Here is a 15,348-nt window from a genome sequence, read left to right on the forward strand (position 1 = left end):
CAGGATGTTAGGAATCATTAAAATGGGGATAGAGAATAAGATGGAGAATATATTATTGCCCTTATATAAATTGATGGTACGCCCACATCTTGAATACTGCATATAGATGTGGTCTCCGCATCTCAAAAAAGATATACTGGCACTAGAAAAGGTTCAGAGAAGGGCAATTAAAATGATTAGGGGTTTGGAACGGGTCCCATATGAGGAGAGATTAAAGAGGCTAGGACTTTTCAGCTTGGAAAAGAGTAGAGTAAGGGGGGATATGATAGAGGTGTATAAAATCATGAGTGATGTGGAGAAAGTAGATAAGGAAAAGTTATTTACTTATTCTCATAATACAAGAAGTAAGGTCCAACAAATAAAATTAATGGGCAGCAGGTTTAAAACAAATAAAAGGAAGTTCTTCTTCACACAGTGTACAGTCAACTTGTGGAACTCCTTGCCTGAGGAGGTTGTGAAGGCTAGGACTAGAACAGGGTTTAAAAGAGAACAAGATAAATTCATGAAGGTTAAGTCCATTAATGGCTATTAGCCAGGATGGGTAAGGAATGGTGTCCCTAGCCTCTGTTTGTTAGAGGGTGGAGATGGATGTCAGGAGAGAGATCACTTGATCATTACCTATTAGGTTCACTCCCTCTGGGGCACCTAGCATTGGCCACTGTCGGTAGACAGGATACTGGGCTAGATGGACCATCGGTCTGACCCAGTACGGCCGTTCTTATGTTCCTATGAGGCCTGGCCTTGAGAGTGATGGGAAGAGCTAGATTAAGATAGAAATGGAATGGATGGCCTGAGCCACAGAAAGCAGCATGAGGAATGGGTTTGCCCAGACTAGAAAGAGCAGCCTGCAGAGAGCATGGCTGGGAATGGCAAGAAGTTGCCCCAGCTGTAAAGAGTAGCATGGAATGTCAGCAGCTCAGGCTGGGGTCAGAGAATGACAATTGGAGAACGGCCAATCCAAAAGCCTGGATCTGAGCATCCCCAAACTTTGGTGTAGTTTGGATCAGGATTTGGATGTGAACTTTGCAGCTTGGCCAGGCCAGTCGCTAAAAAACAAGCTGACTTTTTGGCAGCCTTCTTTGGATAATGATCTGCAGTGTGAATCAGCCCTTGCAAACAAATGCAATTTCTCCTGTGCCTGTCAGATCGTTGGGGGTGGGAAAAAAAGATATAAAATAATGTGAACAATTTCCTGCGTGTGTCCCTGCCCCATTCCCTCCCACCCCATGCACAAATCCTGTAAACTCATATCAGCAAACGAAAGGCACGATCCAGGCTGCTGTTGCCTTTTGGATCAGATTGTGTGTGCTGAAGCAAAGCAATCTCTTGTTGCTAGCAGCCAGGCTGTCTGAGGAAGGTAGCAGTGCGCTCTCTCACTTTGTCTTGGCAGGGCACAGCCATCAGACGAAGTGGGAGGAAGAAACATTAACTCCAACAGCTGTTTCTTGACCCCGGCTGTCAGTCTGCCCGAGACTACATTTTTGGAGAGTCCCATTCGGAAACAAAGAGGAAGTTTTCGGGCGCGGAGAAGTTGGGTGACCCAAGGGGCCGCAGCCCAACGCAGCCGGGGAGGCGCTGCTCTCACTTCACACGCAGCCTGCCTGCCTCCGCTGTGCGCAGGCAGGATGGAGCAAAGTAACTTGAAAGCTCCCCACTCGGCTCCCTTGCCTGCAGCCTCCCCCCGCCCCCCAACGCGCACACACACATCCAGCGCCAGTGCTAAGAGCCGTAGCTAGACTACAGTAATTCCCCAGCATGGGCGGCTTGAAACTGCTCGGGCTGAATAGCATTTGCTGTTCCGTCCCCGCGGCCGCCTCCCGCCGTCCCTGCAAGAGCCGCTCTCTAGTTCTCCTGGAAGTTGTGCTGACACAGTCTCGCTGCCACGAGAAGTTTGTCAACATCAAACTTACCCTGTGCGCGGTACGTTCACCTTCCGCCAGCATTTTCTCTATTAAAACAGCAGCAACCACTCGCCATGCCCTGTCTCTCATGCACAGAGAAGGGGAGTGGGGGGCATCAACTTGTTAGCAATGGCGCATTAGATTGTCCTCAGCAGCTCGGTCTGAGCAAGCTGATGGGGGAGAAGAAGAACCCATAGATTTAGTTGCAGTTTTTGTCCAACAGTTTGATGTTTGTTTTTTTTATATATGCATGGGAAGTGGCAAGCAGCCTTTGCTTTTTAGAGTGGAACAGAGGTTACCTGGAAGCTGGCATGGCAAAGTCAGGGGTGTTATTCATACGCAGACATCTGCTTGCAAAGCATTTGCTCTCTGTGGCCCACCTTTGAACAAAGAGAGGGGTCGAAAACAGCCTTTCCTGCTTCTTGAAAATGAACACAAATATTTGTGAGTGGAGATTATTATTATTTTTACTATGAACGAGCAGTTACTCTGCCACCTTGATTAGCTATGCAGTATAAAAACTTCCACTGAGTCACTGTCCTAATCTGATATAGGAACAGGTTTGCTGCAAGTTGCTGCTACATAATTTTTAGGTTTTTTACTGGCTTCATGCTCTTGGAGTTCCCCCAAGGCTTTTTTAAAGGAAGATTTAACACTTTGCATTCCTAAGAATGCATGCTGTGCATGCCCAGTCCTGTGCTGTAGTGCAGTCTCCTTGAAAATAATGGGCCTGCTTTGCAAAGCCATGACCCTAGGCATGCATGAAGTCATGACATGAAGGGGTTAAGGAGGGAACAAAAGGAAACAAGCATCCAATTGGTCCAAACTATGACATTGTAAAACTATTAGGAACTGTTCTTTCCCCTCCCTCGTTTAACTTTTTATTTAGCTGTTTTTAATAGTAGTCATTTGTAACTACATAGAAAGCATATATCTATAGCAATATATATAGAGAGAGAATCTGTTATAAAGATAAGTGCTTGATCCTGTGAGGTGCTGAGGATTCTGGTTCAATCTAAGGAAGCACTTAAAGCATATGTTTACCTTTGGAGAACTAATTGACTGAGTGCTGAACACCTTCAGGAATGAGACCCTTAAAGAAGATTACAGAATTCTCTGCACAACACCCATAACAGCCTTGATAGATTGGTGCCGCAAACATACCATACTAAATTCTACTAACATTTAACAGAAATCTGTAAGTGCCTAATTACAATGGTGCAACCTACCCATCAGCCCTAAAAAAGGAGAAAGGAACTAGGAGGAAAAGCTGAATATTAAAATGAACATGTTTGTGTGTGTTGGGGAAGGAAGACTGAGGAGGAGTATTTTGAGTAGGCTCAAAAGATGAGATTTCTATCAGTAACTGTCAGTAAATGTCAATTTCGGCATACATATAAAAGGGATGAAAAATATTTCCATTGATAAATTTACAGATAGATAAAATAAGAAAAATGCTGCTTGAGGACTTATTTGAGTTTGATTTAAGGATATTTATTTTGAATATTTTGACACATGCTGACAATTTGTGTTTTAACAGTTATGAAACTTTTTGAGTCTCAATGTTGACTGTATTTAAATAATTATTCTGCCCCTCCCTCCCCAATTTCCCACAACTCAACATTTCAATTGATAAAAATTGATATTACCCATCAAAATTATAAAAAATGAATTCTGGTAGGCCTACTTATGAGGGATGTCTGAGGGCAACCAGTTCATGAGACAAATATCTGTCAGGTATGGTCGATCCTGCCTCAGCATGGAGTGATGGACTAGATGACTTCTCAAGGTCCCTTCCAGCCCTGCATTTCTTTGGTTCTATAAGGACTGGGAGAGACAATTAGCTTTACTTATTGTGCAGTAGACAGCAAGCCACTGTCCCTGACCAACTTTTAAAATGAAACTTTTTCATATACTGTATGTACTAAACCAAACATAAACAAAAAAATACCCAAACGTACTAGATAAAGTTGATCAACCAGTATTTGTCTTTCAGTAACAAAGGACAATTTCCCGTTCTGTAGACTAAATAGGAATACTTTCTGCCTCTCTCACTTTATATAAAGAATGTTGTTGTTGTTGTTGTTGTGATTTGGAAGACACTATGTAATCTGTATACACAAGTTTTTTGCAGACTGTTGAAGAGGAGGTTGCTTGAGGGTTAGGAGCATTTATATTTCTGGGTAGTATTTTTGTATTATATTATGTGTGTTTTACATTTATGGGATAGGTGCCCAGAGCATAGGATGGGTTCGTATAGATATTTTTATAAATTTAAAGACATACATTTTAATTGATTGTATATTTAATTGCTGTTAAGGTGCCTATAACTCATGCATAACGATTGCCTATTGTTTAAAATAATAATACAAAAATTTCACTGAAATATTTCAAAGTGATTGGTGTTGCCTAAAGAGGAATCAGGGAAATATACCTCCCTTTGCTGTGAAAGGAACATCTTATTGTCAAATACATTCCACCCTGGAAGTTTCTGGAAAATACCATTGTGGTGTTCAAGATGAACACACGAACCTATTTTTCCTTGAATCTGTTTCTTATTTAATACTGTTGAATTTTGTGGGTAAGTTTTTTTTGTATTAAAACTTTACCTGGCATGCTGTCTGAACAAGCCAAGTAACAGTTGTGGGCATGTCTGTAATGGAGAGAGAGACATGACAAGGTAAATTTTCAAAAGTGTATGGCCTAGTGATTTTGAGTAGTTTTTGTGTGATCCCAGTGCACATTATATGAGAGTGAAAAAGTGCTTAATTTTCAAGGCTGTAAAAATTGCTGAATGAATCAGAAGAATAATCAATGTCTGTGCATATTTGGGTTGCATCTTTTCACCAGTTTTAATTACCCACTCCTTAAATGGAGTTTATTAAAATATGTGACCTTTCTGAACTCTGTGTTCATTTGGATTCAGTTATTTTTTGTGTCAGATAACAAAACATTATTTTAAAATGCCAACATTATATGTCTTTGTCAGCATAGAGCCAAACCAGCACATCTTTCACACATGGAAACCCATTTGAGATTGATCTGACTTCCATGTGCATAGGTTTATGGGAATAGGTCTGTAACTTGGATGTTTAGAATACACTGTAAAGTACATTTTATTTTTAAAAAAATCTTAGTTTGTTTCTTGGGATTTTGCCATCTCATCCAAAATAAGATATTTTTAAATCACGTCTTAATTGCATATTTAAGATGACTTTTCAAATAGTGATTTTTATTTTATACCTTAAACAAAATATCTGCATCATATGGGTAGTATCCACACTTTCCAGAACTGACAAGAAATTCATATACTTTAATGGTATAGCTCAGGCTAGTTTTATGACTGTTAATCTGGGGGCTGTGATCTATTCCATATCTCTCTCAGTATTTTTTTAAATTTTGTTTATCCAGTTGTAGCTGTAATATTTTCTCTTGTTTTGTACATATATGGGGTTTTATCAAAGCATAATAATTTACATTTGTAAAAAGGGGTAGTATTAAGTTTGTGAGGAATAGCAGTAAATTTCAGTCTAAAATAGGCAGTACTCCTCCTGGAGTCCAGTCCTGCTCTCATTGATGTCAATGGCAAAACTCACATTGACTTCAGTAGTGCAGCATTAGTCCTATAAAGAGGAAGAAGAACAAAACTGAAGGATCATAGAAATCAGGATTTTCCATGGTACAAAGAGACTAATAATGTATATGTTCTTCTAAAATCTTCTCTCCCACTTTATTTTCCCTTCTTTGCTGTTGCTAATAATCATCTGAGTGCTGCTTTGTAGAAGAGTCAGTTGTGTAGTGCTGATGCCAGTTTTAATCTGAGATTACTTTGCCTGCGGTTGAAATCTATTGCTGTTTTGTAACCTGTAACATGTTTTTACATGTTTAGCAGTACAACTAATGAAAATATGCTATACTGAAAGTGTGATAAGTTTCTGTATTTATGTTTAGTTAAATGTGTATAATGCTAAAAATAGACAAGAAAGATTGCAAACATATATAGTTTTGCAGACTCTTGATAAGAATTATAATTTAAATGAATTAGAAATATATTTAATATTCAAAATGTATTTTTTCTTTAAAAAACTGCATATTAGCATAGTGTTTTTTAATTCCTACAGACATTCCTTTACCTATAAGGAAAAAATATTAAAGAAAGCTTTGGTAACTCACAGTTACTGTATTTAGGAGTACTTGGGCTAATTCAGTTCTTTATTCCTGCATGTACTGGTTGCCATTCTACTGTTCATTAATCATGCAGAGCATTTTAAATATTACCTCAGTGACCTAAAGGAAGTTTAAAATGTTTCTTTTTTATAGCAGAACTTAAAAATGTTTTGGCTCATAGTAAATTATGGAATTTTGTAGATAATGCTCCAAATGACCACTTAGTATGTGGCCTGCTTAATGAATATACACAAGAAAAGAAAATAAGCAGCTGAGTGATGGATTTAATGTTTCAGTGGCTCTTTAAAGTGTGAATGTGGTCAGAAAATTGACACTGCAGAAATTATTAGAGTTCTATATTTATAGTCCATTAACGATACAGCTCTAAACAAGATTGTGCTAACTGCCAGTAGTACAAGCTCAACTCTATGTGTGAAAATCCTGCTACAGAATGGACTTTTTAGCCAGGTACATCATCACCATTAGAAAGTCTGGAATCAGAAACAAGCTGAGCATTTTGTTCATGATAATGCAAGACCAATAAAGTCCCAGCTTGTCCTAACCTCAGTTCCTGTCCCTGCCTAACTCCTCCCATTAGCATGATTCTTCAACACTCACAGTAGTATTAAATTTGATTTTGTCAATCAACTAAATAAATAACAAGACACATGAGAAGTAAATATGGGCAGTACCAAGGTGCACTGTGCACAAAAGAACTTTTCTGACCATTTAAAATACTTTAATATTGAACAACAATAAATATGTAACAAATCAGAAAAATACTTAGTAGCATTTTCCATGAGATTCTCTGTCAACCATTATTGAGTGCAGGTAACTGTTTCTGAAAGTTCTTGGTTACTCAAGACTGTAGATTGCTAAGGATGACTATGAAATATTATATTTGGGTCCATGACTACACTGTAAGGATGTATGGCCAAATCTTAACTCTGCTGCTCTATAAGTGCAGAACGTGGCTCTGTGGCCTGGACATGCTCTGTGCCTGAGAAGTGCTAATTATATCCTAAAAGAAGGGTTCCCCCTGTAGCAGGAGGGCCAGGACTTGGACAGAGCTAATCAAAGGAAAAGGAATTCATTAAAATGAGGTCACCATGCTCTTCTGGACTGCTGTGAAGCCAGATCGTTCCAGGTGCTACAGAGTTGTCCATAGGAGTAACGGACCTGCATGTTCTTTAATACTAGGCCCATGGACTGTACAACTGAGACACTTACAGTCGACCTATAGCAGTGTTGCATCATTGGAAACATTCTCCGTCAGAGGAGGAGTGAACATGGCTCCCCTTGGACTAAGTTGAAGAAGACTGCTCTAAAGCAACACAAAATGCTTCTTTTCAGGGACTTGAGTAAGACTTTAATTGTTGTTACACAGAATTACTCCAGGGATGAAGAGTGCTCCCAGGCCGTAGGATATTGGGAGTATTATGAAATATTCAGACAATTGGTCATATACTGCTCTCACATTGTATAATAAATGTATCTACAAATTAAAAAAGTGTTTCAGTTAACAATGAGGGAGGCTAAATCAAACAAAAAGCGTTGTTTAAAGAAGGGTAGAAGTTGAAGGTATGTTTCATTGGAGTTCAGCTGATACCCAAAACCAATATTATGCTTTCTTTACCAAAATTCTAGATATTCTACAATACCCAAATATTAGAATGTCTGGAAATGAATAGTTAAATGATTAAGCAGTTCCCCACACCCATATAAGCATTCATCACTGTCTCTCCACCCAACTTACACCACCCACCCAAACTTAATTTCAGCCCATTGTTTTGTTCTGTAAAGGTAGTAAGATGCATCCTGTTTTTATGTATTGTGAAATTTGTAATAAAGATTTCAAAAGAAGAATAGCTCCAGGGTTCATTAATTTATGTCAGAGTTCTGTATGTTCTCTCATAAAGTGATGTGTTTGTGGAGTAAAAAAACATTTTATATGAACTGAATTGGAATGCTTGATCTATTTGGTGTTATGAAATGTGTTGATTATAAGGTGTTGTAGGTTTAGGTAAGTGTATGTAGATTAGCAAGTTTGTATTTTTAACTATATTGTGTCACTACTGCCATATGTGGTTTTTTTTATGAGTAATGTTGTGGTATGTGTTAGAATTATATTGAAAAAGTATCCCTTGAATAAGAAATGGGATTTTTAGCTGAAGAGAGCTATCACATATTAGTATGTAGATAGGTAAATGGTTATATTAACATTTGTTTCTGCAAGTTTTAAGGATGTATGAGGGTAGTGTAAATCAGGTGGAATAATATGAAGATGAAATCACCTATAGTCAGGGCTTGAAAAAACAGCTCACCCACTTGTTCAGGATAAGCATAATATTTGGCTGGGAAATCAGTCTGAATGGGGTTAGGAAGCCGTTGGCTCCTTCCATAGAATTGACCGGGAAGAACAGAACAACCTAAATGCTGCTGTTGGCTTTTTTTAAACAAGAGCGCATGAGGAATTTGGAGAAACAGAACATTTGAACCACTTGTTCATTTTAATAAGGAAAGGAAAAGGCAGAAGAACAGCTTCTTTAAAGATATGGTACAAAAAAAGGAGGAGCAGCAACTGGAGCTACTTCAGCTTTCCGCAGATGGGAGGTCCCTATTGATAAGACATTAGGAGGCCTCCTCCTGCATGTCCAAGATGGCAGCAATACTGGAGAAGCCCAGGAAGGGGGTAATGAGCCCAGAATTCACTTCATATTCACCTGATTCATAATATGGTGTGTGGAGGAATGAAGAACAAAAGAGACACTAGGCAAACTCTCCATCTTTGCTTCTTTCTGAAGACTCCTTCCAAACTGATTCTCCTACCATGACAGCAAATTCTTTAGTCTCTCAGAAATGATCCTAATATGTGTCCTCAGCTTTCTACCCCAACCTGTGCCCCTACATCCCACTCCATATCTCCCCACCTCTGTTCATCCCTATTCCTTGCCTTGTATCTTTCCCCCGAGTCCATGCCCACCCATCACCTTAAATTTGGTTCATGCCTGCAGAAAACTCTGAAGATGGGAAAAGATCCATTTATTTTAGAAATAATTACATTTATAAATATATATTGGGGGAGGGGGGGGGGTTGGTAGGGATGCCTGTTACTAAGTTTCCAAGATATCTCCCATTGTAAGACCTGTTTCAGTTGCTTTTAACTTTGCCAAACTTTAATTATTTGGGCTGAACTTTTTCATGCTACATGTCTGAATTTTTTGGAAAACTTCAGCCAAAATGGTTCAGCTGTTTCTGAAAATGATGCTAGGGAAAAATATGTTGTTTTGCTCATGTTAAGAATTTGTCAGCCTTTTCTTGGAAAATCTGTAGCACCTCCCTGCTTTGGAGGTGGAGAGACTTGAAACTTGGCAGGGGCTAGCTTTTGTGTCAGTCGTATACCTTTTTCCATCCCTGTAAAAATCTGACTAAATTTGCACATGCTCAGTACAGAGCCTATCTTTAAATATCTTAGATTTTAGCAATAAAATTCCATTCAGATTCCATCTGCCTTTGGCATGCTCTATTCCAGAACTGAGCAGGACTGTATCTATAGTTGCAGCTCTGGGCTGCACTGCGTCTAGGTCCAGGCACTTGAACTGAAAATATGGATTTATTCCTAGAATTCTCAGTGATCCCACTACTGGGCCCAAGAGGCCTGGAGGAGGAAGCTACCCAGTTTGAATGAAAAGGGGACATGGGGTAGATCGGCAGTAGAGAGAATGGGGATAGAGGGAATAGATTGAGACAAGGAGCCTGGGGAGGAAGCAGAGACTGGAGATGGGAGTGATGGTGAGAGGGAAACAGACAGGGACTTGGAGTGCGGGGGAAAACTGGAACTGGGATTTAGGAGTGGTGACTGTGACTGGGAGGTAGGGAGGCAAAGAGCCAATAGGTGGGGGACAGATTATATTGGATGAGCACATGGGATTGGCTGGGGAAGGAGACTGGGACTGAGAACCAGTTGGGCCAGAGGGAGTGGTGAGAGAAGACAGATCTGAAGAGGAGCCAAGATGTGAGGGGCAACCAGGACTTTCTGGCAAAGAGACTGGAACAAAGATCTGGGGGAGAGGCAATGATATGGAAAAATAAGCATGGGGAGGGAGATTTGGACTGGGACCCAGTGGGGATAGGCCATGTGAATGGGGGTATGTCTATACTACCCGCTGAATCGGTGGGCAGTGATCGATCCAGTGGGGGTCGATTTATCACATCTAGTCTAGATGCAATAAATTGACCCCCAAGCGATCTCCCATCGACTCCTGTAATCCACCACCGTGAGAGGCGCAGGCAGAGTCGATGGGGGCGTGACAGCCGTCGACTCACCGCAGTGGAGACACCGCGGTGAGTAGATCTAAGTACGTCGACTTCAGCTACATTATTCACGTAGTTGAAGCTGCGTAACTTAGATCGACCCCCTGCAATGTAGATCAGGCCTGGGTGACTGGAGGATGGGGAAGGGGGGGGGAACAGGTTGGAGGGGACAGAGGAGAAGTGGTCTTGCTTGTGGGGAATGGGGAGAAGACTCTGTGCGCGCTAGAGCAACACTCCCATCCAGAGCCTGGAATGGTACCCAAGATTCCTGAGACTTACCATTTCCTTTGCTATCAGCAAATATCTCTGAAAATGTCCTCATTCCTTTCTAGTGCTGGTCCACAGAGAGGATGAAATCCTACTACTGCTATCAGTTACTCTGTTAGATCAAGTGGCAGAGGCTTGTGTGGTTTATCTAAAGGTTCCCAGACAATTGAAGCAGCATGTAGGTATCAGTATGATGCCACATGATGGAATTTCTGTTTTTTTCAGTATGCTTTTTGAAAACTCAGGAAATTACACACTAAAAAGCTCAATTTAACTGGACGTTATTAAGATTGCAACACCAAGCTCTCAAAAGTTAGGAGATGCCAGAGTTAAGTTTGCCAGTGCAACTTTCTTATATCCCCCTTCTGTATATGCACTATAATACAGTCTATAAATAGTACAGTAATTATTTTACAAGCACCTTGCCTCATTCAGTGTGTAGGATGAACTGCTCTGGGATGCATGAGGGCTGTGTAGTAAAGCAGGCTCTTGTTTGTTGGCCCCCTGATTTATTTGTTGCAGAAGTTGGAAGGTATATGGTGTATGAGACAGGAGATTGCAGGAAGAGTGGTGAGGCAGTTGAATGCTGTCCTGGGGAATTATGTTCTATCCCTGCCTCTTCTCCAGAATTCCTATGTGATGCTAGTCAAGCCACTTAATCAGCCTTTTCACAACTGTTCATTATGTATTTCTCATTGTATGGGTGCCCTACCTCATACTTTAACATTTGATTTACAGAAATGCTGAGTACTCACATCTGCAGCTGAAGTCAATAGAGGCTGCTTTAAACATACAGAGTGCTATATAATGCTTCATATGCTAAAAAATCAGCATCAATTGGTTACTCAAAATTAGTGGACACTTTTTACCTTAATCTCTCTGTGCCTCAGTTTGCCATCTATAAAATGAGGATACTAGCACCTCCTCACCCACAGAAGTGCTGTAAAGATAAATTATTTAATGTTTGTGAAAAACTAATACTACAGAGATGAGTGCTGTAATATAGCCCCTGCGGAAATTAAAAACTCAGTCTTCAGGGCAGGGTTTGAATAGTGTGTGCAGTAAAAAAGGCACAGGGCCACACCGAACAATGAGACTAAACCAAAATACTGAATAGCTGCTCATTAAACGAGCACTGACCATCCAGTGCACTGAATGATGCACGGGTGCTGTGGAAAAAATATGGCATTAAAACTGTATCATAACGTATACGCACAAAGGAGCTGAATTAAGTTTTCACAGGCAACTTCAATGCTATCATTTCCTAGCTTTTGAGTCTTTGACTTTGCTACCTTAATAATGTTCTTAAAATGTATTTTTTGTGTGCACAATATGTATAAATGATAATAATGATCATTTAAATATTGCTGTATAAACAGCTACTTAATTTGTGGCTGTGTCATCTGGAGTCTTGGATAAATCCCTCTTTTATAAATCCAAAGAAATAATAAAAATAAATAAAAATAAAAGGTACACATAGTAAGAACTATTATTAACCCATCCGTTGCTCTTCCTAAAATACTAAGACATTTCTCCTTAATGAGGGCAACACTGCAAACACATGTGGTATATCTAACCAAAGCCATTCTGGAGATACGTTGAGCCAGAGAAATATTTCAAAAAAGATAAGCACATTTTCAAAATGCCATAACTTTAGAACTACTTTTATGACTTTTAACAAATTTCCCATAATGATAGATACAAAATTTTAAGATTGATTTCTTATTAGAGAAACAATTAGGGGGAGGTGAAAGTGCAGGTTTAAAAATCAAGCCTATAGTGGGAAGCTAATTGTAACTTTAATTGTGGAACGGCTACTACAGCTCTATAATGAGAATGTTTTAATGCAAGATTAGCACTAATGTATAGGTAATAATGCAAAGTTTGAGTTTAATTTTGCAGTGGGCCATTTTTGGTCAGGTAGTTACAGTGTTTTCATATTCAATGTAAAATGGCTTTTAAAATATGTAACTTCTAGTTACATAACGGAGCAACTGTGCAAAAAAAAAAAACTATGTTCAATTTGTGACGAAAGCTTTAAGATGTCCCACCATTCTACTAATTGTTCAGAATAATAATATGTACTTATTGTACTGAATTACTGACACATCATACACCTTTGCCAACCATTTTACATACTAAAAATAACTGGCAACTCCATTAGATACTAATTAGAAGTTCTGAATTTCTTTCCTGTCACTTTCCTAGTATGATACAGAATATCTTATATGAGAAACATATGAAAAAGATCAGTAAATTTAAGGGAAAGTAAATCTCTGCTGTTTAACCTGTGTATTTAAACTTCCAGTGCCAAACCTTAGCATCAGTGATGTGACTAGAAATATCACATTCTGGTGTGTGCAAGATACAGTGTATTTACACTGATAAATTGAATATGACTGCTATAGTGTGGCTAAATACAGCAGTATGACCCTACTAATTTGGTCAATACAGAGCCAGCTTTGACCCTGTTTTTCAAGTTTGTAAGAGTAAATGTAAGGCATTTCAAAACAACACATACTTATTGTAAATTATGGCTGAATATTTTTTATTCAAAAGAAATTTCTTTGGAGAATCTTAACTCAGGGCAGTCACAGTTGAAACCAGCTGAGATTATGAAGGATTTTGCTAAGCAGTAGTGACTGTTTAAGAACATACGGCTCCAAATTCTTTGAGTGTCTCTCTTTAGTAAAATCAGCTTTCTAAATAAAGGCAATATAAATACAAGGGTAGATGAAAAGTCATTGTAAAGTAGAATACATTTGCTTATAATAATAAATGTAATTGGTGAACACTGTTATTCACCAATGAGAAGTAAACTCAGTTGAGGAAAATGAGACCAAATTAAAAAACCAAACAAGCTCACATTTGTGTGAACTTGTCCTGCACACATTTACAGGAAATATTATGCATTACTGTGATCAAATGTGTTATGTTAGAACACAAACACTGGTATAGCATGGGGAGGTGGCAAATGTCTAGAAGACATAGACTTTGTTGCTGATGCTGTGCTACTGAGTGACACCCCTGAAAAACCATGACAAAGATATCAGGCCAGGTGGGGTTCAAAATTAGTTATTCTAAAACAAACATTCTTGAAATCCACGTCAATCAGCAACATCACATTAGAAGGCAAAAATATCAAGACAACAGAACAATTCATCTATGTGGGCAGCACCATATTAGTGAACAGTGATCTCAAGAAGGAAGTAACATCAAGAAGAGGAAAGGCATCCATAGCATTTACTAAACTCAAAAATGCATGGAATGCAAAGAAAGATATACAGCACCAAAACCGAGAATTTTCAGTTCAAATATAACCTCAGTGCTAATATACAGCTGCAAGAGCTGGAGAGCTACTAAAACATTAGAAAACTAGAGACCTTTGAAAAGATGAAAGATTCTGGGCATTGGTTGGAAAGACTTCATCATCAATAAAGAGATCTGAGAAGTAAACCAACCAGCAGCTTGTTTCCACCAGAATCAGAAGGAAGTGCCGGATGTATATGGACATGTACTCCGGATTCCAACACACAGACTACCACATGAGGTTGTCAAATGGAAGCCAACTAGTGTGAGGAAATGTGGGTGCACAAGAACCCTTAGCAGCGAGGGCAAAACAGTAGATCTCAACACCCCAGAGCAAATGACAGAGAGGAACAGAAGAGACTGGTTTCTGTCCTGTGTGCCAACACTGGCACAGGACGGCTGTAAAATAAAACAAACAAACAAAAACCTGTGATCTACAGGACTGTCTGCAGTCTCTGTCTGACACTATCTGTTAAAGAATGGCATTTATTGTTGTAAGTTAAGGACATAAACTTTAAAGAAATGTTCTTCATTAACAACATCCTATCTAATGACCAAGTACTCATATATATTTACTTTCCCATTATGACTGCTTAACAAGAAGCTTTCTTCTTTCTAATCATTTTCCTCCCAATATCTTTAATAATGTGTGTGACACTCTGCCATGGGAGTGACTGTGATACCAAACATTGGAATCAGTCTGGAAAGGAGGGCAGAAGTACTAGGAAGGAAACATTTCCCAGTGGAGAGGTGTCATTTTCACAAAAACTACATTCCCATCCATCTGGATAGCTAGCAGAACTGGATAGGCAGAGAGAGAGGGTATGCTGCATGTTTCAAAGGGCAGTGGAGTTCCCACTCTAACATGCACTCTCTCCATTATACCTTCCCCAGGGGACTACCTGGCTGAGTAAGAACACTACAGCAAACAACAGAGTTACTACAGCATCTTAGCCTATTTCTGTATAAAGTTTTAGGAGTTGTTATGTGTGTGTGTTTGAGGGAGGGAGGCTGGGATTTTTTTTTTTTTTTAAAGATTAGGGAGGACTGATGTCTGAAATGAGGACTAGTATTTGGCTGCATAGAGCAAGCTGACATTCCTAGATGTTATAAACCTGTCTTATCACTTTCTGAAAAAGACAGTATGTAAATAATAAAGCACAAAGGGATTTGCAGTTATAATATGGATACACATAAAGATTGAGTGCCAACACACTCATGAAGTTTATGTGCTGCAATGTAACCACACAACCCGTAATCAATTATTGAGCTTCTTAAATGAGTATTTTAACGTTTTAGCTAATTCATTCTTACCTGTATAGGTATGGCTCTATAATTACCTGTAATTACAATGCTTACAAGCCTCATTACCCAGTCACTGTGCTCCCAC

The 15,348-nt window shown here is 39.2% G+C and overlaps 1 protein-coding gene across 5 annotated transcripts in view; it reads left to right on the forward strand.

Moving 5' to 3' along the window:
* The first annotated feature begins 1,476 nt into the window (after nt 1-1,476).
* Nucleotides 1,477-15,348, forward strand: part of ATG10 (autophagy related 10) — a 162,626-nt gene continuing 148,754 nt past the window's right edge. The window contains exon 1 of one of the 5 annotated variants that reach the window (XM_032782275.2): nt 1,477-1,920. In XM_032782275.2, coding sequence (XP_032638166.1) covers nt 1,756-1,920 — 165 coding nt within the window. In that variant the 5' untranslated portion in view covers nt 1,477-1,755. Of the gene's footprint in view, nt 1,921-2,267; nt 2,346-15,348 lie in introns of those variants that run through there. The other 4 variants (XM_032782274.2, XM_032782272.2, XM_032782279.2 and 1 more) reach the window with 4 other exon arrangements.

This window comes from Chelonoidis abingdonii, chromosome 6 (assembly GCF_003597395.2).
Source record: "Chelonoidis abingdonii isolate Lonesome George chromosome 6, CheloAbing_2.0, whole genome shotgun sequence".
Taxonomy (NCBI): Eukaryota; Metazoa; Chordata; order Testudines; family Testudinidae; genus Chelonoidis; species Chelonoidis abingdonii.